Source organism: Cantharellus anzutake (assembly GCF_015039405.1).
Source record: "Cantharellus anzutake strain C23 chromosome Unknown EI90scaffold_48, whole genome shotgun sequence".
Taxonomy (NCBI): Eukaryota; Fungi; Basidiomycota; class Agaricomycetes; order Cantharellales; family Hydnaceae; genus Cantharellus; species Cantharellus anzutake.
This window is the reverse complement of record NW_024066998.1, coordinates 83,840-105,923: the sequence shown is the minus strand read 5'-3', so window position 1 is coordinate 105,923 and position 22,084 is coordinate 83,840. Positions and strand designations below refer to the sequence as shown.

The following is a 22,084-nucleotide window of genomic DNA, read 5'->3' as shown; positions in this document are numbered from 1 at the left end:
TCGGTAAGCGCAAACGCGAAGACTCGGATGATGGTGAAATGGTCGTTTAATGGACGGACCAACCAACAGTATTTGTTATCCATAATGTATTCTCCGTTCTCACATCTTATGTATGGCATCTACATACTCTTGTTCCTTGTAATCCAAATATTCCCACCCGAGGCGGCCTGGGCGGGCCATAAGGCAATACATATCAATGAGTCCGGATTGTGTTATTACTGATACCATTAGGCATGGACCGAAGCAGCATCCCACCGGGCACTTAGAGGAGGAAGATTACTCAGGGCATGATGTAGTACAAACCTCGTTGTATCTCATCTGTCAATGGGAAGCGGCGAGACGGCGATTAGGCAACGCCCACGATTGAATGACCAGTGAGTTCCCACGCCTGTATGCCTGTGTTCAACCTTCGTTGAGTTGAGGTCTTGTGCGAGCAGTGATAAGCTGGGCTCTAACAACATCACTTTTGATTCATCTTCAAAGAGATATTTTCTTGCCAAGGTGAGGCGAACCAATTTCGAATTGTGGAGGCAATTTCCAAGGTCGATCTTTATTCAGGAATTTCACTACGTCCATCCTGATTGCGTGAGATGACTACAATGGCACTTTCGACCATCACAACGCGCGATATTGTGAGTCTTTCTTAGCTTCCCACTTAATTGAAAAGCTAAAATCTGGCATTTCTAGACGAAAGGTTCTCGACGCGCACTCGTTAAGCATATCTTTGTCCTGCTACAGGCCCTATCTGCAACATCGATAAGATGACAGACGCCATGTCTCTACGAAAAATCATTGAGACTCGTTTTGGTACAATGTGAAGTATTCGAACTTCTCAGATTGGAGCGAGCACCTCTTACTATTGATCTTCTCTCCGGCTAGATTAAACGTTGAGATGTTCTTAGCAGGGAGGAAGGCCGGCATTTTTATCACATTTCCCAACCCTGCTTCTCGAGAAGAATTCGTAAAATTTGCCCATGCGATAAAAGATCCAAACGATCCTCTATTTCCCATTCAGGGTGCGGCAAGGACCAATAAATCCGCGGCCGGTCTTTTACCGTTTTATCATATCCCTCTATCTCTCGAGAAAGTTCTTGCCTCCTATGGTATCCTAAAGCTCAATCCAAGTGAGCAGCGCCCTCTGCTTCCTAGCTGTGCTAATTCTTCCTGTCATAGAATCCCCACTGGCACTGTGCGGACCCTTGGAAGAATCTTCTGCAACCCAGGATAATGCTTCCAAGCATTGTCCCGCCACTGACGATATATCGGTCAATTCAGCTTCCTCAACTCGGAGCACACTCTGGCCACCCACCACGTCATCCGCCTCTGCGAAGTTAACTACTAATATACGACCATCAGTAGAGATGTCAACCGCCACGCCCCGCCTCCATGAACCAAATAAAGACTGTCCTCCACGAGTTGGAATATCTTCTACTGTGTCAGAGGACAGTGCCTCCGCCTCTACCACAGCACATGCGAGAACATCATCGTCAAAGTCAAATACCGGTTGTATGCGACCACCGATGGAAATGCCGTTCATCGCATCAGAATTTGGGCAGCCAAGTCAAAAACATCCGTCAACCGAGCAGCGGTCGGATCCTGGTACTCGTCGTGAATTGCTGCCACACAGGATCGACGTGGCAGTTGCTGAGGCTGGGCTTCAAAAGACTCGGCAGGCTTTGGCTGAGATCGATGTTACACTTCCCAAAATGGACCCGAAGGTGACAAAGATCTCGAGCTTTAACGAGTGTTCTGACTCGGAGCTGCAAACGGTCAAAAAAACTTCTTCTCACACATCTATTCGAATGGGTGTGGTCACACGGTTCATGGAGGATGCTTGTATCCAGACAGAGCCCGAGCCAGTCGAGGAGAATCCTACTGATGTCGCCATGCTAATCGAAGAACTCTGCCAAGTTAAGCAGAAGATCGAAGCTTTGACGGCTCAATTCCCTACTGCATCAAAGTCACTCATTGCTACTGATGCTCGGCTGGACTCTCTCGGCAAGCGCAAACGCCAAAACTCGGATGATGGGGAAATGATCGTTTAACGGATCGATTAACCTACATACAATTCTTGTTCCTTGCGATGCAAATGGTTAAATACGTATCCTGTCCCGCTGATTTAGTTGCCTATCCATCCTTGCAACGAATTTTCTCCAAACCACTCCGCCATTGTTCCTCCAGTAGTTTCGCGAGCCTGAAACATCATTTTGTTCACCACCTTCCTTCCTGAGTCGAGCAACATCTTCTAGATAACATTATACACATCTCCGCTGTCCTTCCAAAAACAACACTGCGCAGCCCTAAGGTTCTTCCTAAATCCTGGTATTTTGCCTGTAGCATTTTGCTCCGTGGAAAAAACTTGGGTTATTGCGCTCAGATTCCGCACCGTCGGTGTTTTACTTAGGGAAACCATGGTTTCTTGTCAAGTATGGAGCCCAAGCCAACCTGAAGTAATTACATGGAATGATATTCGGGCCAAAGGAAAGGACTGATGGTTGGGCTGAGTTGAGGCAGAGATTAAACACATGGGGATCCCACTAGTAAAATGTCGGGTCAACTCTAAGTCGGTGGCCCGCGAAAAGAGAGAGCTAAGTGGGCCATCTGCCTCGGAACCGACTTGCTGGACATGGCGGCAGAGGAGAAGGGTGAACAATGTTTGTCCGACGCATTGATGCAAAGAATTTATAGCACGTACCGCTCTGATTATCGTCACCAATCGGTCAGTGTCGAACCCTGCTACCGGCTTCGAACCCAATCTCAAGTATGAAGCGTGGCGCTGTTAATCTCTGAAGCCGCCTGAGGGCGTCCAAGTGGGCTTTGATCAGGAGTCGAACATTGATTATGTCCTGGGATCTTCCAAACAGAAATGGCGATGTCCGTGAGGGCAGGAAGGTTGCTATGTTCGAGCGGGGATGGATGAGGCTATAATCTTTGGAGAGCGTAAGATAGGCCTGTGCCATTTTTCCCGCAGGCTGCCCAAGAACCATTGTAGACGCACGCCCCCAGGACGACAGGACCTTTATCATTTTCGGACCTATTGGTTCGTTGCAAGAACAGCGTGAGCTCACAAGCAGACCAGTGCAGCAAGTTCAAGATTGTGTTGCTGAAAGTCTCCTAGCACCATAGATTCTGGGATTGTCTGTAATGATCTGGTGGAGTTGTGATCCTCTGAGTTGGTAGCATCGCTGTGGGCTCGTGGCGTAAAATAAGTGGAAATGGTTCATAAGCTTTTGCTATATTACCCGCGTTTTCCTCGCGAACTTTAGACCCTTGAGCTTGAGGCTGTCGTACTCTGCTTCGCTGCCTTTCCCAAGACGTGTGGCTGAGAACTGAATCGAATGGTGTTCTATTCTAAAATGGAGGCTGACCTGCCCGCGCGATTTGGTTGCCTCCGGGATCCGACATCAAAATCCCTGCGATATATTTGCTCCTAGAGTGCTACCCAAATGCTCACTGCTCTACTTCATCGCATGTCCAATGACGCTGACGCGTTGCAGCGATATGTTCTCGATTATGAAATCTGCGCTGCTGCACCAGTCTATCGGTCGTACAACCCCACAGCCCGTAATTCATCCCGAAAGGCAATCGAGGATGCCCTGAAACGCATGGATGCAGATTACGAATCCATTTATGAATTTTCTCAGAAGATCACCACAGTCGAACGTGCTTTACGACGCCGACGTACCACACTTCGCAACTTCCTTCAACCTGTGGCTGCCCTTCCTATGGAAATTTTGCAACGAATCTTCCGGTATGCCGTTCAACGAAAAGAAGACACCTATTGCAAGTATCTTCCTTCTCCTATCACCCTTAGTCAAGTCTGCTCGGCATGGAGACACGCGGCTCAATCGTATCCTCGAATCTGGACCATCGTACAAATGGAACTCTGTGGCCATTGTTCCTATGCACCGTATGCCCGCTATTCTCGAGGCCTCCCTTTAGAAATCCATGAGCGAAGACGACGTGATATGCATGAAAGGATGGTGGGACTGAAAAGCGCTGATGTCCGGGACCGGATAACCGCTCTATCTTTGCCATTGGAGCGAGAAGATGATATGGATGCAGCGTTTTGCGGTGATTTTTGGGAGATGAGGGGTGTATCACGCGAGTCTATTGAACGACTGACTCTGTTTGCACCTTACACTGTGGACGATCCCAGTGCTTATGGGGATGCTCTGACAAAACTTTCATCGCTCCGCCACCTGTTTCTTGAAAACATCTTCATTCCATTGTCTACTACTCAGCTAGAAACCCTCGTTACTCTCACTCTCTATGGTGTTGACGTCAGTTGCCGAGAGTTTATGGACTTCATCGATGCCTGCGAAAATATTCAGGAATTGGCCTTGGACGATGTAACCTTGGACGAAGTGTCCACCTGTCGGGACTGGGAAAGACTAATCCCGTCTCTCCATACTTTTCTCTTTGCCCTCTAGACCCCGATACTGCATTTCTTTTTGCCTGTTACAGGATGCCCGGTCTCCAATATTTTACACTCAGTTTCCGGTGTTGGTGGGACAAGAATGATGACATCATAAATGACAATTGGGATATTTCCGACGTCACCAGTGTTGGTAATTTGAAACCGCCTGTGCACCTGGGTATGGTGAAGAATTTTGTAAGTCAACACCCAACAACCTCTCCTTTGCCACTACACTGCCTCATGTCCCCCATAGATAGTAGACACGCCGACGATCAAGGCCATTACCTTGGAGGGTGGGATGAAAACTTTATCTTATGCCCTCAAAAGATTATGGCCTCATTCGTCCCCTATGGAGCTTGACAATCTTCCAAGCCTCACGGACCTCGCCATTTCAGTTCCGAGGGATCGTAAACAACATCTTGAAGGCATAGTTGATATTCAGCTTCTGATCAAAGCTCGCTTGGAAGGCCGTCAGGCAGAGTCAAGACCGCTTCAAAAATTAACTGTACCACGCTTCATGTTTGATGATGATGTGGATTGGGTTCGAAGCCGGGTGCGAGAGTTGGAGCTGACTGATTGAAGACAGTGCTTTGAGCGGTACGTACATTAATGCTCATCGAATGAACGCTTGGGATAAATGTGTTCACTCTTATCATATCCAGCAACTCTTATTCGAGGAAAGCTCGCCCGAGTGCTCGCACAGCTCCACCTTGTGTGTTGGGCTGTTCGCATCGACCAGGTGTTCAACAGTAATGAGCGAGTCCAAAATTCCGCTACCCCCGTTCCTATTTAGCCTTCCGGCCTAAACCCAACCAGGCCATCCATTCCTTCGACTTGAATTCAGGTTACCTTGTTACCACATCAATGCTGTTTTCGCATGTGCTCTATGTACATACCGGCGTTCCCAATGCTTTACTCAGCGAGTGTTAGTACTGATTTCAGTCGCACACGTGCGTACCTTCCCGCCGATCACGTCGTGTGTGATGTTTGTCTGGTATTTGCTCTAACAACCGACGTAAGCTCGTTTTGTTTCGGGGGTACTGCTACGTTATAATGGAGTGCATAGGTGCTATCGATATAGGCATTCATGACCTCAGTTCCCGACGAAATTCGGGTGTTCACAGTTGCATTGGACTAAGAACATTTCGGTTGACAAAGGCATGGCTAGCTTTGGCTGGCAGAACCAGTGGGAATGGGGGGACAGTGTATTTTCAGGAGCTATGACCTGAGTGGCTTTGGTAGAGTGCAACGATGAAGATTAGAATTTTTGGAGGAAGAGGGAGAAGGGAAAGCAATTGCATCCTTGGCTCGGTTCAGTTCCCGTGCCATGGCGTAGCCCATGACATCCCCCGGGCCAAACAGCCTGCTGTGCCGAAACATGTGCATGCCGTATTTGTGTTCGTGGGGAATTACCGGGCGCGCAACTGGTCATCAATCACCAACTTGTAATCGGGCGTGGTGATCAATGACACAATGATGTCAGCACCTGTCAGCTCTAAACCGGGCCGCGCGCGCCGGAGGAGTGGGTTAAGTATGAATTTTCTCAAGACGATCAACTGCGCGTCCACTGGTGTCAGTGTCTCGGTGATGTATTCCCAGCCCAGCTGATGTCGGCTCGAACTCGAGCGCAATTAGCTGGGACGTACGTAAAGACAAAGCGTTATAGTAACAGGCAGACGTACTCGCACCAACGATATTCCCGTCGACATCGGGATCCCGGATGCGTTCATTGCTCTTAACTAACAGAATGTCTGGTCAACACTACATGTAATAGCTCACCAAAGAACATGGGGCTGTGTGGGCTGCCTGACGGCTTGCTTCGGGCACGAGTTGCTGGACATGGTGGTAGTGTTCCGCGCATTTGTTCAAAGAGCTTGTAGTAGTCACAAGTCTGAAAGGGCAGATGACTATAACCATGCCTCATGCATGAAACAAGGTAATTATGTATGAGCCTGGAGAATTTGTGTTGCCCTCTAATGAAGTTCCAACACGACATGGGGACAGCCCCACTGCTGGTTTGGACCCCTACATGCATCGTAGTCCAATGGCTCCAGAGCGTCACCAAGAATTTGGCGGAACCGTCTTCAAGCACCCCAGAGGCTAAGTACGAGATGACGGTGAAGTCAATCACTTGTCGTTGGCCGCCGTTAAGTCAAGCTTGAACAAATCAATCAGTTGCCATAGGTCCGGGAGCGCTAATACTCCGTCGCCAGGCCCAAGAACATGCACCTACCCTAATTTTGGGCGGTCCGCACACGCATCTATAGTTCCCTCGGGCAAATTGACACAAGTGATGATCCCGCATGGGATCCATTGAAATGAATTGTGTGGAGACAATAAACATGAATAAGTCAAAATTCAAGGTTTTCGACCTGGCCTGAAGGCTACCCGATCATCTTTTCAACGCTCGATCTTGCCCGTCTGCCAAAAATTCCTGATGTTGGTCTGGCAGGAATGTCCTTAGCTTCAAGCATTCCAGTCTTTGTTTTTGCTTTGGGAACGGTTGAGGGGGGTTGAGTAGAGCGGGACCTGGCGGTAGTTGCCACTTTTGTCGATGGAACAATATCTAACACTTTTTCTTTTGGACGGGAGCGGGTTTCTTCGGCGTCACCTGTAATGCTACCAGGGGCTGAAGAGGGCATAGGTCGCTGAAGCAAGCTTTTCCTCCTTGGCGGGAAAGGCGTCTGAGCAACTGATGAACCCTCCACTGATGCCGCATCCCGATTTGTCCCATCATCGGTCGGGGCGACATTAAAATGGGGTCTTCTGTAATTCTCTGCCGATTTTGACCTATCCTTCATGCTTGGTGTTATGCTACTGTTTGTTCTGGACTTGACGATGCTCCTAGACTCCAAGAATATGGGAATGGGGTTTCTGGTCCTGGAAGGGCTTGGAGATCGATTCTGTCCAGTGTCTCGTAGATCGGACGGTGAGGAGGCTGTGATGGTTGGTTGGGAAGTCACAGGAGTTGGTGCGATAGCGAAAGGTCGGGGTTTGACTGCTGAGCCCGGAAGCAGTCGAGATCCCATTGGGCGGGTTAGCAGTGACGTCCGTGGTGAAGAATTTGACGTCGGAAGTCGTAGGTAGCGTGCTCGGCTGATATTCGTATCGTCAGCGAAACAACGACAATGTGGTCAGAATAAAAACACATACGCGACAGCTTTCAAAGTCATCTTTGCCCGGTAGGCACCTTGCCACCGCTGGAATGCACGACCTGAGGGAGAGAAGATAAGAAGGCTCACACGATCCCTAAACAATCGCTTACGGAGAGCAGTCCCTCGCTCACTCTCTCTGGCTCTGTGTTCCAGGCGAGCTCTTGGGAGAGCCTTGTGCCATTTGTTGAGAGCTTTCCTTTTCATGCAGGTGGCATGGAGGCGGATGGCGGGTATAGACTGACGAAGCGATCACGGAAACGTCAGACACAAAACAGCGTGCCGTGCAGGCATAGTACCCACTCGGGTTTTGCTCTCCCAGAGTCTAAAGGCTCTGAATAGTAAATTGGATTCCATTTGACGACCAACGTCAAACTCCTGCACAGAAGTTAAGATACCATATCACCAGAGAATCGAGCATACGTACAATAGAATGGAGCTTCTCTTCGAGAAAGCGGTCTCTCCATCGATCCCATGCGGCTGACATCAAGGAAAGCTTCATCTCGTCTTGCTTCCGTTCCAGGCGTTCCCGACGATTCATGGATTTCTGAGCAGCTTGAATCCAGTGGAGGAGGGCTCTTCGCAAGAACTCTGGGGAGCACATCTCAGTTCAGATCATAGCCGTATGTTACCCACCAGTACCTTCGGTCTTCACGTCACGGAAACTCTGCATCAACGCGACATCATCGCTATGCCGAGCAAGCATGTCAACCCATTTGGAAAAGGCGACCCTGCGCAATGAGCAACGGCTTAACGACTCAACAAAACGTATTATCACATGCACATACCGTCGGAGACGAACTTCTTCGATTTGCTGCACGCGCAATGCGCGCTCACGAAAGTCTATGACACGGCGCATCCAGTGGTGCAGAGTTTGTCGTTGTATCCGCTGTGTGCCAGGTAAGGGTTGGAATGAATTGCCATTCGAGCGTGACTTCACGTACTGTAGCGATCCCATCTTCAATATGAGCGGATAACGTGTTATTTCGGCGCTTTTGAGCAGCAATATCTTGCCATTCTGCGTACATCAATTGTGGATATCAACAACGCAGGTCCACGAGTAGCAAAATCCACATACCGATGAAAAGTCGCCTGAGGAGACCCTGATTCCAGGTTTGCAGCCGTCTTCCCCTGTTCTTTTCTTCAAGGGCGCCTCTCCATTTGCTCCAACAGGCCCGTTTAATAAACCACCTCCTGGCGATTCTAGCCTGCTTCACTCGCCTGAGTTCAAATTTGCGTTGCGCACGCCATGTGTGCAGCTTTCGAACCATCAAGTGATGAGTGTAGTAAACTTGAGCGGAAGCCAAAGAAGCATTGAGCGCGACGAGTCTGGAATGCCAATGATGATACGCCTCTTTGAACAAGAGGAGACTGCGGGATTCCAGGAATGCTGTGGCATTGGCTGTTCCAGATCTTTGAATGCGATCATACGATTAGGAGTTTATTGCTTACCATTCAAACGCTTAATACAACGGCACTTTTCATGCCAAGTCCGTAAAGCATGAAGCACTAAACGGGTCTGTCGAATGCGGACGAGGAGCGCCCCGCGTTCTTTGGCGACCCAAACTCGAAATACAGCCCGGAGAAGCAGACCATTTTGGCGGCGGACTTGGATACTGACTTTGCGACTCAAATTCTAACGACAGCGAGAAATGCTTCACATCAGGAAGGCGCAAGAACTACGAAGATAATAGCTTGCCTGAATCTCCCGAAACTTGGCTCTCCATTTCGACAGAGACCTTGCAATCAGATGCTTGGATTCGAATTGGTGCGCCAGTCGTCTGAGTTTCCTGTACGATGTTGAGGTCAAACGTTCATCCCGTCCGCTGTGTCGGCTTTGGTGGTGCTCACACAGTCCGCAACCATATTTCCAGGGCACGGCCTGTCGTCCGCCGCGCAATTACTGCAGAAACAAGGCTCTCCGCATGCCTCAGCTCCACTTTCCGCTTCCATAGGTCTATAATCCTTGCAATTGTGAATCGTCTACTCTCTTCCTGGAACTCGCCAGCGGCCTGCTCAAAACGTCTGAGATCCACAAACCTATTCCGCCACATCAGCAGCATGCGTCGTTGAAGGTTCGTCTCCAGCAGAGCTTCCATGCGGAGATACCGAAAAGATAAGAGCCATTTCTTTGAGAATGGTTTAATGCATTCCATCGAAGCAGGATATGGTGGTACTTACTTTCAACACCTCGCGCTTAATCCTAGAATCCACGCTGTTTCGAATGAGGATAAACCTCCGACGCACTCCTTCTCGAAATTCGCGTCTCTTTTTCTCCTCGAGAGCTTCGTGCCAGGACCTGACCGCAACACGTAAAATTCGGATATCATTTATACGGCTAACTCGACCCTCCAAGTCGGCCCTGCGACGCTGAGTGTCCAACCACTCATGGAAACAGGACTTCAGCAGGATGTGATCCCTAGCATTCGAAACTTGTTCCAGAGTAGTCTGGTGGGAGTGAGCAATATAAAAGTGCGATACGGGACTATGATGACGTACCGAGATCCATCGAGATCCATCACGCCATATATGCAGACAGTGGCGCAGCAGCAACTCCTGTCGGAAGTCATCCGCAGTTTGTTCCATTTCTTCAACCTCCCAAAAATCATGCCCGTTGGCGCCTTTCTCGGCCGTACCGACGAGGGGGAGGCTGGGCTGTTGCTCCAAACGTCCTTTGGAGGATGTTGGGCGATCCTGAAAGGGTTTTGTGGCAAGTAAGCTGTTCGAATGCTGCCGTGGGATAGCATCCATTGAGACAGGCCTGGGATTGAAAGGACGTGAAGGGCCTGGGACATTGTGGGAGTCATCCTCTTCGGAGGCGTGATTACTTTGTGGTGCATGAGCGCGGTATGACACATCGCTCTCCACATCCCCTGCAATGAGGGGTGAGAGCTTTAAAGGAGCATTCCTAGAAGGCTTTAAAACGCTAGGTGCTGTTAATGGAGTCGAGCCCCCTGAAAATTTGTCGCTTTTAGTAGGGGTGCTCGCTCTGTATTGGAACAGAGGAGCAGACATAGATGTAACAGGTCTAGGAGTGTGGTAAACGGATTTCCGGGAAGTCCTGACACCGGGTGTGCCAGAAATAGCTGGATGGGGTTCTGAGTGCGAGATAAGTGAGTCCGAGAGGAATGACGACCCCTGACTGTTGGGTGCAGCAACAGAATATGAGTGTTCGCCCATTGAACGACTTCCGAGCATTTCTTTCGCTATGCGCCACCGGTCTTTCCAGTACTGCGCCTTGATGACACCAATTTGAAGTAGGATTTTGTAGTAGTTTACATCAGGCGTAGACTCTATACCCCGTTGTTCCAGGACTTCTTCGTACGCTTTGTAGACAGCTAAAAATGTCGTCGTATTCTCGGGTGCGCGCTTGATTATCGCGTCAATAATATCAATCTGCTCTGGGGTAAGTTCAGGAAGCGGAGTGATTGATGAAGCAGCAGATGAGAACGTGGAGTTTCCGTGTTTGGCGGATGTGCTTCCGGGGCCCTTCGCTTTACTTGAAGGAGTAGATGACCGTGGGGGCTCAAATTCTATGTTGTTGAGGGCCCTCCGTATCACATCTTTAGCCATAAGTTAGGCTAGGCTGGACCCCCAGTGGGGCTTTGAAGTGTTCTGGAAGCTGAAGGCCGTTTGGATGCGCGATGTCAACAGCCCAAAACACAAGAAGCAAATGCGGAAACGACCTCTGGCGCCGCAACTTCGCGTCTTATTCTCACTAAATAACGCGTCCTTCTATTCTAACCAACACCCTATGCCATGCCAGCCGACAAAGTGCTCTGTGTAGCCGAGAAACCCTCAATAGCTCGGTCGATAACACAGATCCTGTCGGGAGGAACGTTCACAACTGTGAGTTCTCATCACGCCTCGACAGGCATTGGATTGGATCCCACAACAACCGCATACCACTGTTCAGCGCGATGGTCCAAGCAAATTCAATAAAAATTTCGACTTCCCGTATCACCCAACGAACTCGCAATATACCGTAACATCCGTTTCGGGTCACATCATGTCCTATGACTTCCCTGAGACGCACAGGAAGTGGCACTCATGTGACCCATTCACACTTTTCGATGTACCTATCGAAGCCAAAGTCCAGGCTGTGAGCTTTCGAACGAGCATAGGTGACAAGCACATCTGACCGAGTTTCTCAGGACGCGAAACCAATTGAAACAAATCTAAAACAGGAATCTCGCCATGTTGGAATCCTTATGATATGGACGGACTGCGATCGGGAAGGAGAGAATATTGGAAACGAGGTCAAAGTGATCTGCCAAAGATCGAACCGTGGTATTCGAGTAGTTCGAGCGCGTTTCAGCGCGATCATTGCTACGTCAGTTCTCCGCGTTTGTACTCTCATTCTTCCGACTTATTTCCCAGGAAATCTGCAGCCAAATACATCATGCGGCTCAGCACCCCGTTCAACTTGATCAGGCACAATCAGACGCCGTTGAAGCACGAACAATCCTGGACTTGAGGCTGGGTGCCGCATTCACTCGCATGCAGACCGTTGCGCTTCAAAACGACATTGCTGAACTGCGCGAGGCACTTGTATCATATGGCAAGTACCTCTCCCGCTGCAAGTCGTCCGGTCAATTGAATTGTGTCGAAGGACCCTGTCAGTTTCCGACTCTTGGATTCGTGGTCTCTAGATATGAGCAGGTCCAGTCCTTCGTTCCAGAAACATTCTGGTACATATACATGGACCTTAAACGGGCGGGCCCTAATGGCGAAGGTGTCACAGAGTTTAAGTGGAAGAGGCACAGGCTCTTTGAATTCGAGACGGCATTCATGTTGTATGAATTGGTGCTCGAGGACCCGATGGCACATGTGGTGAAGGTTTCAAGGAAAGAAACGAAAAAATTGTATGCATATCAAGGTCAAGATTTGCAAGAGGGCCACCAATGATATTTTGCTTCCCTTTAGCAAACCATTTCCATTGACTACTGTAGAGCTGCAGAAAGCGGGATCTCGACTCTTGAAACTCTCACCAAAAAAAACTTTGGATGTGAGTATCCGATTCTGTGTTCAGTGAAGAGCATCTGAGACCTCAACATCAGATCGCTGAGGCGCTTTACCAAAGAGGCTTTCTTTCGTATCCAAGAACCGAAACCGACCAGTACGACGACAAGTTTGACTTCAACACATTGATTCAGAAACAAACTGTGGATCCTAACTGGGGAACGTTCGCCACAAAGTGCGTTCTGTCTCTTATTTCCTTCTCCATACTAAGACAGTTCCCGCGTAGTCTCGCGGGACCCGGTCCCGGGTACGAGGTGCCACGGAAGGGGAGGAACAATGACAATGCGCATCCTCCAATCCATCCGACCGCTCATGCTGGTAATCTCAATGGAGATGAGAAACGGGTCTATGAATATATTACTCGACGGTTCCTCGCATGTTGTTCAAAAGACGCAAGAGGATTTGAGACCACAGTTGATGTGGAATGCGCTGGGGAAGAATTCAGTGCCACTGGTGGGTTTAGTGTTATTTAAACTTTTCGTGTGCTCCGCTAATTGTCCATTACAATAGGGCTAGTGGTACTGGAACGCAACTACCTGGACGTATATCCATACGACAAATGGGCCGATAAGGCACTCCCAGAATACAGAGAAGGCGAGGAATTCATGCCCACCGTGTGCGAACTCAAGGAAGGCGAGACATCTGCACCTCCCTACTTAACAGAAGCTCAACTCGTCACACTCATGAATAAAAATGGGATTGGTGAGTGCCTATTGGGGCACTATTGCCACATTTCTGATGAATGACACAGGGACTGATGCCACTATGGCACAGCACATTCAGACCGTAATTGACAGAGAATATGTTCTAGAACAAAAAATTGGAGGAACAAAATACTTACTCCCGTCGAAGCTGGGTGTCGGTCTTGTGGAAGCATACAACAGGATCGGATTTGACAAAAGTTTATCCAAGCCTCAACTACGGCGAGAGGTTCGTATGCCCCTATCATCAATTATCTATCTGCTTGCCACTTATTCGTCGACAGACCGAACAGATGATGGTCCAGGTGTGCGAAAGTAGACGAACGAAAGAGAACATGATACAACAGAGCCTTGATCAATACCGGGAAGTATTTCTCCGTGCACGAACCAATTTTGCGAGGGTCACTGAGACCGTCGCTGCGTTTATACGTGGAGAAGGGGGTCATGTTAATGCTAACGGTGGGAATCCTGGCGGCGGACCGGGGGACGGCGGTGGCGGTGGCGGTGGCAGGGGAGGACGCGGTGGAGGGCGCGGTGGAGGTAGAGGGAGCGGTCGCGGGTTCCCTAGAGGTGGAGGCGGGGGCTCATCAGGTACGGACAGGGGTCATCCTCCTGGTCCCTCTGACGACAAAGACTCAGGTATGTTAATCATCGGGTTTTGTGGAAGTGGTCTACAGCCCATCCGGTTCACAGGTCCACCGCCGCCTTCAAACCGACGAACACGATCAGAACCTAAAAGCGCCTCAAACACTGGGAACATAACACCGCCAAACTGTAACTGTGGCACCGTCGCTGCCGAACGCACTGTCACCAAGGATAATGAGAATAAAGGGAGACAATTTTGGACCTGTGGAACGGATAAGAAATGCGGATTCTTTGAGTGGGCTGCGCAAGGTCTCTCATCGTCTATGAGCGGCGCCAGCGGATCTACTGCGACTGGGGCCTCTAAACGACAGCACGTAAGCAGGTTCTTTCTATCACCACAACTGGTCCCTGAAGGGGGGTTCATTTGCCATTCGCCGGGCGAACTCGAAAAGTCAACTAATTCAGGTGCGAAGAGTGATCTACCAAAATGCCAATGCAATCTTGAAGCCGTTCAACGGACTGTGACCAAGGAGGGTCCTAATAAAGGCAAACAATTCTGGACGTGTCCTCAGCCTCAGGGGACTCAATGCAAGTTCTTTGCGTGGGTTGATGGGAATGATGTCGATCATCATCACACGCCAGGGTCAGCGTCAAATTCTTCGGGTCCCGCTGCAGGAGGGGGTAGTACGGATGCGGGGAAAGAGTGTTTCAAGTGGTACGTCTAGCCGATAATAAGGCGATACAGGTGAAGATGACTTGGTTGGAGAAGCTGACTCAATCTTACTGCTTTCGGGTTTTTCTCACATCGTGCTTCGTGTAACCGCTATCAAGTGGTCAAGAAGGACATTGGAGCTCAGGTACGCAAGAAGCCCCCTCCCTTGCTGATTAGAAATCGCTCACATAGGGGTCTTTTGATGTAACCATATTGCATTCCACTTACCAACTCCGCTGGAATGAACTTTATCCACCCAATTGACGGCTCTTCGGAAATGGGGTTGCTGACTTGCGCCTTGGAATTGATGCTGACACGACCCCCCGAACTTCTCTGTGTTAACCGCTAATTTATATAGCATGCCCTAATGGTGATGCGAGAGCGAGTAAACGAGTGAAGAGTGGAATTTCAAGCGGCGGAGCCGGAACTCTGGCCTGCTTCAAGGTAAGCCGTTCAATAAGAACATAATCACTATCTGATGTTTCTCCCCTTTCTTTGAAACGGCGCCTCCTGAACTCTCACTTCTACCACATTCCCAATACAACTTACATGCACGTTCTAGTGCGGAGAAGAAGGTCATTTCAGCAACGGTAAGTCCGCGTTTGGACCATTTGGCAGGCAGAATGGGGACAGAGAAAGGAGTGGTATTGATTTATTTGGTGCGGGCGACTTACGACATGTGTTACGTTCCTTTCACAGCATGCCGCAGCGCGGGTGCTCCTAATCACGCATCACGCGGTGGGAGATCAATAAGCGGCTCCCGAGGAAGAGGTGGTGGTACATGCTTCAAGTGAGTTGCGATCTGCTTTCTAATTCAAGAATAGAAGCCGTAGGAGGCGGATGCACGTTTGCCTTTCTACTTGCGCTGAATACGATGAGCTTTCAATAATGAACTGTTGAATCTAGATGTCACAAAGCAGGACACAGCAGCAACGGTACGTCGGCTGCTTTCCTAGTCATCTTCGTTCACATGGCAAGCGACTGAATGCGACCTCGGTTCAGCATGCCCTAATGAAGGAGGGGGGTTAAGCAGGGGCAGGAGCCGCGGCATCAACAACAGTGCTGTGCCTCGGTCTCGGGGAGGGATGAAGCGCGGAAGGGCCTCGTCGTCGCGGGGGAAGCGTGGGTTTGGCTTTGCGAATGAATAGGCCTTGGTGTGCAAGTACCTAGAACTGTGTTGGCAATCTGGATGTTTGGGCGTCGTTAGAGCGGGAATACAAAGGCCTTTTTGGGAGTTGGCGGTGGTTGGGAACGAAGGCTGTGATTTGGAAACCTTGATGGAGTCCGGGGATAGCCGATAAGAGCCGAGATGGTATGAGTGAAGCCCCTTTGTGCATTGTTGAAAGACCCGATTAGGGACAGTGATATGCGATGAGGAAACATGTTATTTTCTCATCCGCGGAGGACAATTAAACATTGATTGTGTTGTGTTGAACTACTCGTCGTTGTTCATAATCTTTTCCTGCTCACTCGCCTTTTTGTTGTTCTTCACCCATCTCAAGACGCCCTCTTCAATCTCATCCACACAACCATCCGCTTTATGCCCGACTAGGAAACATTGCGCTCCCTAGTTCTCGTATATAACTTGCTGTCCCCCGCACCCTCAACCTTGATAGCCGCCCTTGCAACTACCTTTCGTCTTTCTCGTTCGTATCTTCGTAAAACCCCGACTCGTCTCACTTCCGATACACGACCCTCCAGTCTCGCCTACCCAGGTTTCCACTAACCTCGGTTCCCTGACGTGACACAACATCCCCTGGTGAGTGAACGAGACAGTCCCACGATTGTTCATTTTTGCGTAAAGCATTTCCGACACATTCGCTAATACACTCGGTTCATCTCGTTCATCTCTTCTACAGACGTTCTATCTTAACGCTTTTTTTCACACTATCTGTGTCAGTTGCTCTTCAGTTTCGTTATAAAAGCATGCGCATTCTGAACTGACTTAGCCCTTCCATCATCATCGCAATTGCCTCATATCGAACAGTTCAATATCCACTACTCACTGCCCCAAACGGACCTCTTAGCCTCTATCTCTTCGCACTTTTCATCTTATTTGATATTTTCAACGCCCTTCTTCGCTGGTCGATATCTTATAACGCCCTCCACTTGCCCTTTTAAGAACAACTTCACCCTTCAAAAGCTTCTTGCACAGGCAGCAAACTTCGTTTCCTCGCACTCACACCTAACGCAATCATGGATACATCGATGAACTCTGCCATTAACGCTACCATCCCACTTCTCACCAACTGCCTGAAGGACAACTGCTCTGCGTCGACCCTCGATGCACTACATGTTGTTCTCATGTCTTCACTCTCCGCACATTTAGCGCCCACATGGAACACTGAACGCCCCACTCTGGGTGCCTCTTCGCGTGCACTCCGCCTCACTCCTTCCGCCCAACCGCCTCGCCCTCTGCGTGTTGCCGCCCAGTCGACTGGCATAAACGCTGCGGAGTGGGTCCACCTCTTGACTGGGGGTGAGGAATGCGAGATTTGTGTTGACCCCGGCATGGTCTCCTATCGGGTGGGTGAAGACACGCCCAAGGTTTATTGGCAAGGAATTGTCAACCGCAAAACCGTTTCGTCTCCGTGGGAGAAGGGCACTGTCTCCTCGACATCAGTGGGTCGACGATTACAAACGACCGGTGACGACAATTGGTTGGCCAGCGTCCTTTCGCTGTTCCCTGAGACGCCACGTTCTGGGACCCCCATCTCTCGTCCATCGCGCGGTGTCAGCGCTAGACCTTCGTCCGTGGCATCGTCCTCCACAGACTCACCCCTCTCCATTACCATGGATCTTCCCCGCACCGGTACCGCGCCTCAGTCCCAGTTCCTCAACCCTGGACGCTTCGCTTCTCATTCACGCACGAACTCCACTTCGTCCACTGGAACTGGCGCTACCGGTGCCCCCTCCAGCGTTTATGGTACTCTTTCTCTCTCGATGTCCCAGCTGTCTTTGCATTCTTCCTCGACAAGCGCGACTTCTCCATCGTCGGTCGTTCCATCAACACGCTCGTCGAGCCCCGTTGACGACACTTGCTGCTATTATGAGGATGAGGAAGAGGGGAACTCCGCTGCGGTATGCTACATTGACAAAAGCCGGCGTGACGTGACGGAGTATGAGTGCGGAAAAGTTGGAGTACTTGGCGGGGCAGTTATGCTCGGAGTCCCTAGGAACGGCGTAGCGAGTGCGATCAAGGTCGTTCCAGCCAAGGTTTGAAATCTAGGTGTTCGTTGAAAGATGGAAGGCGGCGCATATGCAGAACGAATCACGTCACGAACGAAACGTTGAGCGTCGGCTGAAGCGGGCTATTGCTCAACACGATCTTGGAAATGTTTATTGACATTTTGGCAAACTTGACTTTCACTTATTTTCTCTCCCCTCCCTTGCCCACGATGGCCTTGCTTTTCTGTCTCCCGCTTTCTGGTTTATCACACTACCAAGGCCTTCGTTTGGAATTGGGTTTAGACTCACTTTCTGCTCTTCTGTTCGATTGACTTCTGAGCTTTTATCTGCCACATTACCCTACAGCTCACTTATATTATACCCCACACTTTTGCAACTTTACACCGCACCTCTCTCCTCCCTTCCTCATACTCTCCTCGCTGTAAAACCGAACCTGACTGCTCGTCTCTTGCTGTCCCTTGTTTTAGTTAGTCGTTTTCAGTTCCACTCCACCCCCCATCTGCTGATCTGCTTCCAGTTCCAGTTTGGGTTTCAGTTCTCCCAATTCTATCAACCGATCTGAAACCTCCTTGTGTATCCATTGGCTTGTTTGTTTGCTTCTCCCAGCGTACACATTCGATAGCTCACCTATGCATTTTTTCAATGCTTCCCCGCGCGAATTGACCTGCGCTATATAACAAGGGCGCCTCACGATCCAGAAACATCGTATGCAATATTATTAAGATGACGAATGACGAGGGAAGCTATCTAGGGTCGATTTCGTCTTCTCTGGAGGGCATCTCTATCTCCATTGCCAGTTCCTATGGTGTCTGGTTGTTTCATCCGATTGTACTGCTTTGGCTTCGAAGTTCATACTAGCTGCGGTCCCCGGTCAGGGTTCCGCATACCTGCTGCGCATGTACACATACACGCTACTGCCATGACCGCATGGATCGATGTTGTGTGCGCTGCAACTGCAGGTCGCAAGTACTCGGTAATGCTCATACTCGTACATCAGCTACGCTCCTAGCTCTCTTCACCAAATCCCTTGGGTACACATGAACAAACGAGCGGAAGTGATATTCAATATGTCCTAGTGGTGCAGTGCGTAGATTTGGAATCATTCCCCGCAATGGTAATCCTCAGGCAGCAATTGCCTGCAACTATTCAACTCAAAACGTTCAAGGTGATTACTCTCTTATGAAATCGGGAGCCAAACATGAAACATGCAAAGTCCAATATTCCAACCACTGGTTGCTGTTGTTCCGCAGGGCTGAGTTTTCGGATCGGGGTTAGTTTCGCTTCTTCGTGGCCTGTCGGGGCAGAACGGTTTCACAGGTGATCAATTTGGTGAGTTCCTTGAGTAGTTCCTAATTAATTAATTCTCCTTCCTGTGCCTCAGGGGCCTTGCACAGATAGACGCTGGTCCAATGATTGACGCCGGAGGTTGGTGCTTCTCACCGTAGCACCGCAAAGGGCTGTAACGGGCTTCGAATGATATTGAGTTCCGCGCGCTCACAGGCGCCATTATGCAATGAACTAATCCCCCCCCTCCCAATTAAAACTGTATGCCAACGTTCAGCAATGGCACGATCGATCGTTTCTTATTGTGTAAACATTTGGGCCGGATGATGTGAGTTTCACGGATCTGTTGTCGCATTCATATCCAGGGACGAGCGGTGTGGGTTCACCGCTGTGTCACGATTCCCACCGCATGGCTCTCCACGCACGCGCAGGATCCCGTGTACCTCATACTAGAGCTGTACCAGTGCTTCTGCTTTTGATTGGGACGGCGCCATTGATTGGTGTATCTTGGGGAGGAGAACTGAATAAAGTGTGAGATAGTTCATCGTTCGGAACCGGCCATGGCTCTTTCGTGGAACGGTGAAAGCAACAATGTTGAAGAATCTCCGGCTCCCATGGAGCTTCTTGTTCCTCACGATCGGGTTCGCGTGGGTCAGGAGGAACAATGAAGATACTTGTGGGTTGATCTGCAAGTTGCAACCTCAATGTGTTTGACTACGGGCGGAAAGGCCCCTGCGACGGAATTCCTGAGATCCGCGGGTGATCATATCATGCGTGTCGGAAGAACAAAAGCTGCATCTGTCTTCTCCACGAGTCATTACTGACAACACCCGCAATGTGACGCTGATATGGGGAAGGAGGGCTAGGTCAGGAGCGAGCGTGGACAGTCCCCGATGCGGTGCTCGCGTGCAGGACAAGGCAGTTACACTCACTTGCTGGGTTGGGTTGGGTTGGATATCATTATTCCAGCCCTTTGTCCCCATCCATACTTCAGTCACAGAATTGTGATCGCTTGATGGGCAAAAGTCGCGCAAAAGCGAGAGGCAGAAACGAAAGCGCAGTGCAGGGAAATGACATAAAATGCTAGGGGCTCGTGATGGAATGGTACAACAAGGGGGTAGCTATGTAAATGGCGAAGAATGGCCGAAACCCAAGAATGCTCGCGTAACACGCTAGGCAAAGATTTGAGAACCCACCGGAAAGGTGCCGGCCCGCGAAGCCGATGACAGACATGACAGAGCGGTCCGCGTATTTTGGGGGTTGGGTTGTGTAAGGGCAGTTCCAATCCTGGTACCAAAAAACTAGTTTTTTCTCTTCCTTCCGATCCACTGAGAGCAACGACCACTGTAGACGACCACTGTCGATACAGGAAAGCTGCCGCTTGGCATCCTACGTAAGCACGATATGGACATATTGCACAATTGAATGGTCACCTGCACAGCATGCATGATAGTCATGCCCAATGACAAATTGCATCGGGATGTCTGCTTTGCCTTCCCTACAGGTTTGTGTGCCCCTACTCGTTGTGAATGCTAACCCACATTTTGTCCTATGTAAGATGGTCTACCTTCTCGGTGGTTATAAAGTCACACAGGACAAAGTCCTGCAGTGGTGCCACGCTCACAATCTTTACCCCAAGCCAGGATTCTGTTGCATCACTGTGAATCGATTACTCTATTTTAGCATCGGATTCACCCACCTGATGATTGCAATGAACGATGCGCTTTTTTGGTCGTCACCGACAGTAAAACCGACCCATTTGGAACCCGAGACAAATTTGAGGAGTCCGAGAGCATGCCGGATCAAAAGAATAATCGGGGCTCAATGCCGATGACCTTGAGTTTGCTACCGTTGTAGCCCCGCATCTCTGACTGCAGATCCTACCCCATCACTGCATCCAATATTGCTCATCACCAAGGACCAGGGCCAACCAAGTACATTTCATCTCCTGCGTAGCTCTCCTCTGGCCCCGTCAATGATATATTCTTCCCACCGTTACTCCCGCATCAATATTCCGAGTGCTCGCCTTGAACGTCCACAAGATCTTAACGATGTAATGACAGTGTATGAAACTTATTAGGAGGATGCTGCACGCTAGCACCACAGCACGTGGGCAGGCACCATGAGTTGCGTTCCAGACACTCACACTTGTTCGCACTCTAACACCGCAGGACGCAGGACGATCGACATTCCCTCGCTGGTGAGCCAGCCAGTTTAGTAGCACCAAAGCTAGATGTCGGAACGCCCTCGGAAACAAATTGTACGATTTCGCCGTCGAAGAGATACTGACGCCGAACACAGGCATTATCGGAGAAATGCGGCTATTCTGCTGTGTAGGTAACTGTCCACATGCGGGGAGGCAGGGTTGCATATCTATCATGAACAGTGAGAGCATAGGGGTCCATCCATTGGTCCCTTCAAGTCTCAGGATTATCTATCAAGGCAAAAGATAGACAAATACTAGTGTAGGCAACGAAACGCTCTGTGGAGAAGACCAAGATTCCCGCACCGAGGATATAGGACGGTGGGCAGAGGGCTCCATGAGACGTTAGCAGGCTTGCTCAGTCTGACACAGACTTGGGGGGTCGTTCAGGCACCTGAGCACAATCCGGTTCAAGACTGATGCAACATTTCGGCGAATAAAACCAGCAGAGAGGAATAACATTACCGGATACCTGGCCACGAGGCTGCCTCGTAATATGAGTGCCGTGCCGCACTGCCCTCACTTACCCTACCCTCTTCACCCATCATGACGGTGCGATATCAGGAGCAGGCAAGAGATTACGCTGAGGCTGCAGTTTTCCTATCTGTATAATTATCTGGGCACGCGAAAGAAGCATGTTCGTTATGCAGAAAGGTCGCAGACATTTTGGCCTTGGAGGGAAGGGGCAATACCAGGACTGCAGACGCCGCCGAGGCTTGATCAAACCACGCTGGATGCTAGTTTCAGCCTCGATGACAGCTTCTCCAAGAATTAGCGGGCGAATAATGGAATAACGCGTGGTGAGGACTATTCAAT

General features: G+C 49.9%; 6 protein-coding genes across 6 annotated transcripts; 4 read left to right on the top strand and 2 right to left on the bottom strand.

Annotated features, from left to right (window-relative positions):
- Positions 1–1,116: 1,116 nt before the first annotated feature.
- EI90DRAFT_3071192 (uncharacterized protein) lies at positions 1,117–2,435 on the top strand. The gene has a single exon (XM_039061283.1). It carries the CDS (start codon positions 1,362–1,364, stop codon positions 2,043–2,045), a length of 684 nt encoding a protein of 227 aa, XP_038912644.1. The 5' UTR covers positions 1,117–1,361; the 3' UTR covers positions 2,046–2,435.
- Positions 2,436–3,470: 1,035 nt separating this feature from the next.
- Positions 3,471–5,396, top strand: EI90DRAFT_3291503 (uncharacterized protein; the record flags this gene model as incomplete). The annotated part of the gene is made up of 4 exons (XM_039067282.1): positions 3,471–4,369; positions 4,468–4,615; positions 4,674–5,017; positions 5,083–5,396. 3 exons carry the CDS (start codon positions 3,471–3,473, stop codon positions 4,998–5,000), a joined length of 1,374 nt encoding a protein of 457 aa, XP_038912643.1. The 3' UTR covers positions 5,001–5,017; positions 5,083–5,396.
- A 1,868-nt stretch (positions 5,397–7,264) lies between these two features.
- Positions 7,265–11,145, bottom strand: EI90DRAFT_3018764 (uncharacterized protein; the record flags this gene model as incomplete). Its single annotated transcript, XM_039057257.1, has 13 exons — positions 7,265–7,516; positions 7,570–7,634; positions 7,686–7,812; positions 7,876–7,950; positions 8,000–8,163; positions 8,215–8,303; positions 8,361–8,461; positions 8,517–8,590; positions 8,651–8,974; positions 9,025–9,208; positions 9,426–9,701; positions 9,754–10,020; positions 10,072–11,145. The coding sequence occupies 13 exons, from the start codon at positions 11,143–11,145 to the stop codon at positions 7,265–7,267; spliced, it is 3,072 nt and encodes a 1,023-aa protein (XP_038912642.1).
- Positions 11,146–11,331: 186 nt separating this feature from the next.
- Positions 11,332–14,605, top strand: EI90DRAFT_3128176 (DNA topoisomerase; the record flags this gene model as incomplete). Its single annotated transcript, XM_039064065.1, has 11 exons — positions 11,332–11,421; positions 11,489–11,674; positions 11,727–11,905; positions 11,964–12,437; positions 12,499–12,580; positions 12,633–12,769; positions 12,821–13,047; positions 13,105–13,296; positions 13,346–13,524; positions 13,580–13,934; positions 13,989–14,605. The coding sequence occupies 11 exons, from the start codon at positions 11,332–11,334 to the stop codon at positions 14,603–14,605; spliced, it is 2,718 nt and encodes a 905-aa protein (XP_038912641.1).
- A 1,683-nt stretch (positions 14,606–16,288) lies between these two features.
- Positions 16,289–18,126, top strand: EI90DRAFT_1982515 (uncharacterized protein). Its single transcript, XM_039052399.1, has 3 exons — positions 16,289–16,351; positions 16,452–16,491; positions 16,580–18,126. The coding sequence occupies exon 3, from the start codon at positions 16,789–16,791 to the stop codon at positions 17,812–17,814; it is 1,026 nt and encodes a 341-aa protein (XP_038912640.1). The 5' UTR covers positions 16,289–16,351; positions 16,452–16,491; positions 16,580–16,788; the 3' UTR covers positions 17,815–18,126.
- A 2,726-nt stretch (positions 18,127–20,852) lies between these two features.
- On the bottom strand, positions 20,853–21,933 carry EI90DRAFT_1983693 (uncharacterized protein). Its single transcript, XM_039052400.1, has 3 exons — positions 21,734–21,933; positions 21,575–21,662; positions 20,853–21,499 (listed from the first exon to the last, which is right to left on the bottom strand). The coding sequence occupies exons 2-3, from the start codon at positions 21,605–21,607 to the stop codon at positions 21,038–21,040; spliced, it is 495 nt and encodes a 164-aa protein (XP_038912639.1). The 5' UTR covers positions 21,608–21,662; positions 21,734–21,933; the 3' UTR covers positions 20,853–21,037.
- Between the last annotated feature and the right edge of the window lie 151 nt (positions 21,934–22,084).

Coding starts and splice junctions, on each gene's coding strand:
- EI90DRAFT_1983693 (XM_039052400.1), bottom strand. CDS start 21,607: ATGGAGCCCTCTGCCCACCGTCCTATATCCTCG. Junction 21,500..21,574: donor CCCACCGTCCTATATCCTCG/GTGCGGGAATCT, acceptor TTGCCTTGATAG/ATAATCCTGAGACTTGAAGG.
- EI90DRAFT_1982515 (XM_039052399.1), top strand. CDS start 16,789: ATGGATACATCGATGAACTCTGCCATTAACGCTACCATCCCACTTCTC.
- EI90DRAFT_3071192 (XM_039061283.1), top strand. CDS start 1,362: ATGTCAACCGCCACGCCCCGCCTCCATGAACCAAATAAAGACTGTCCT.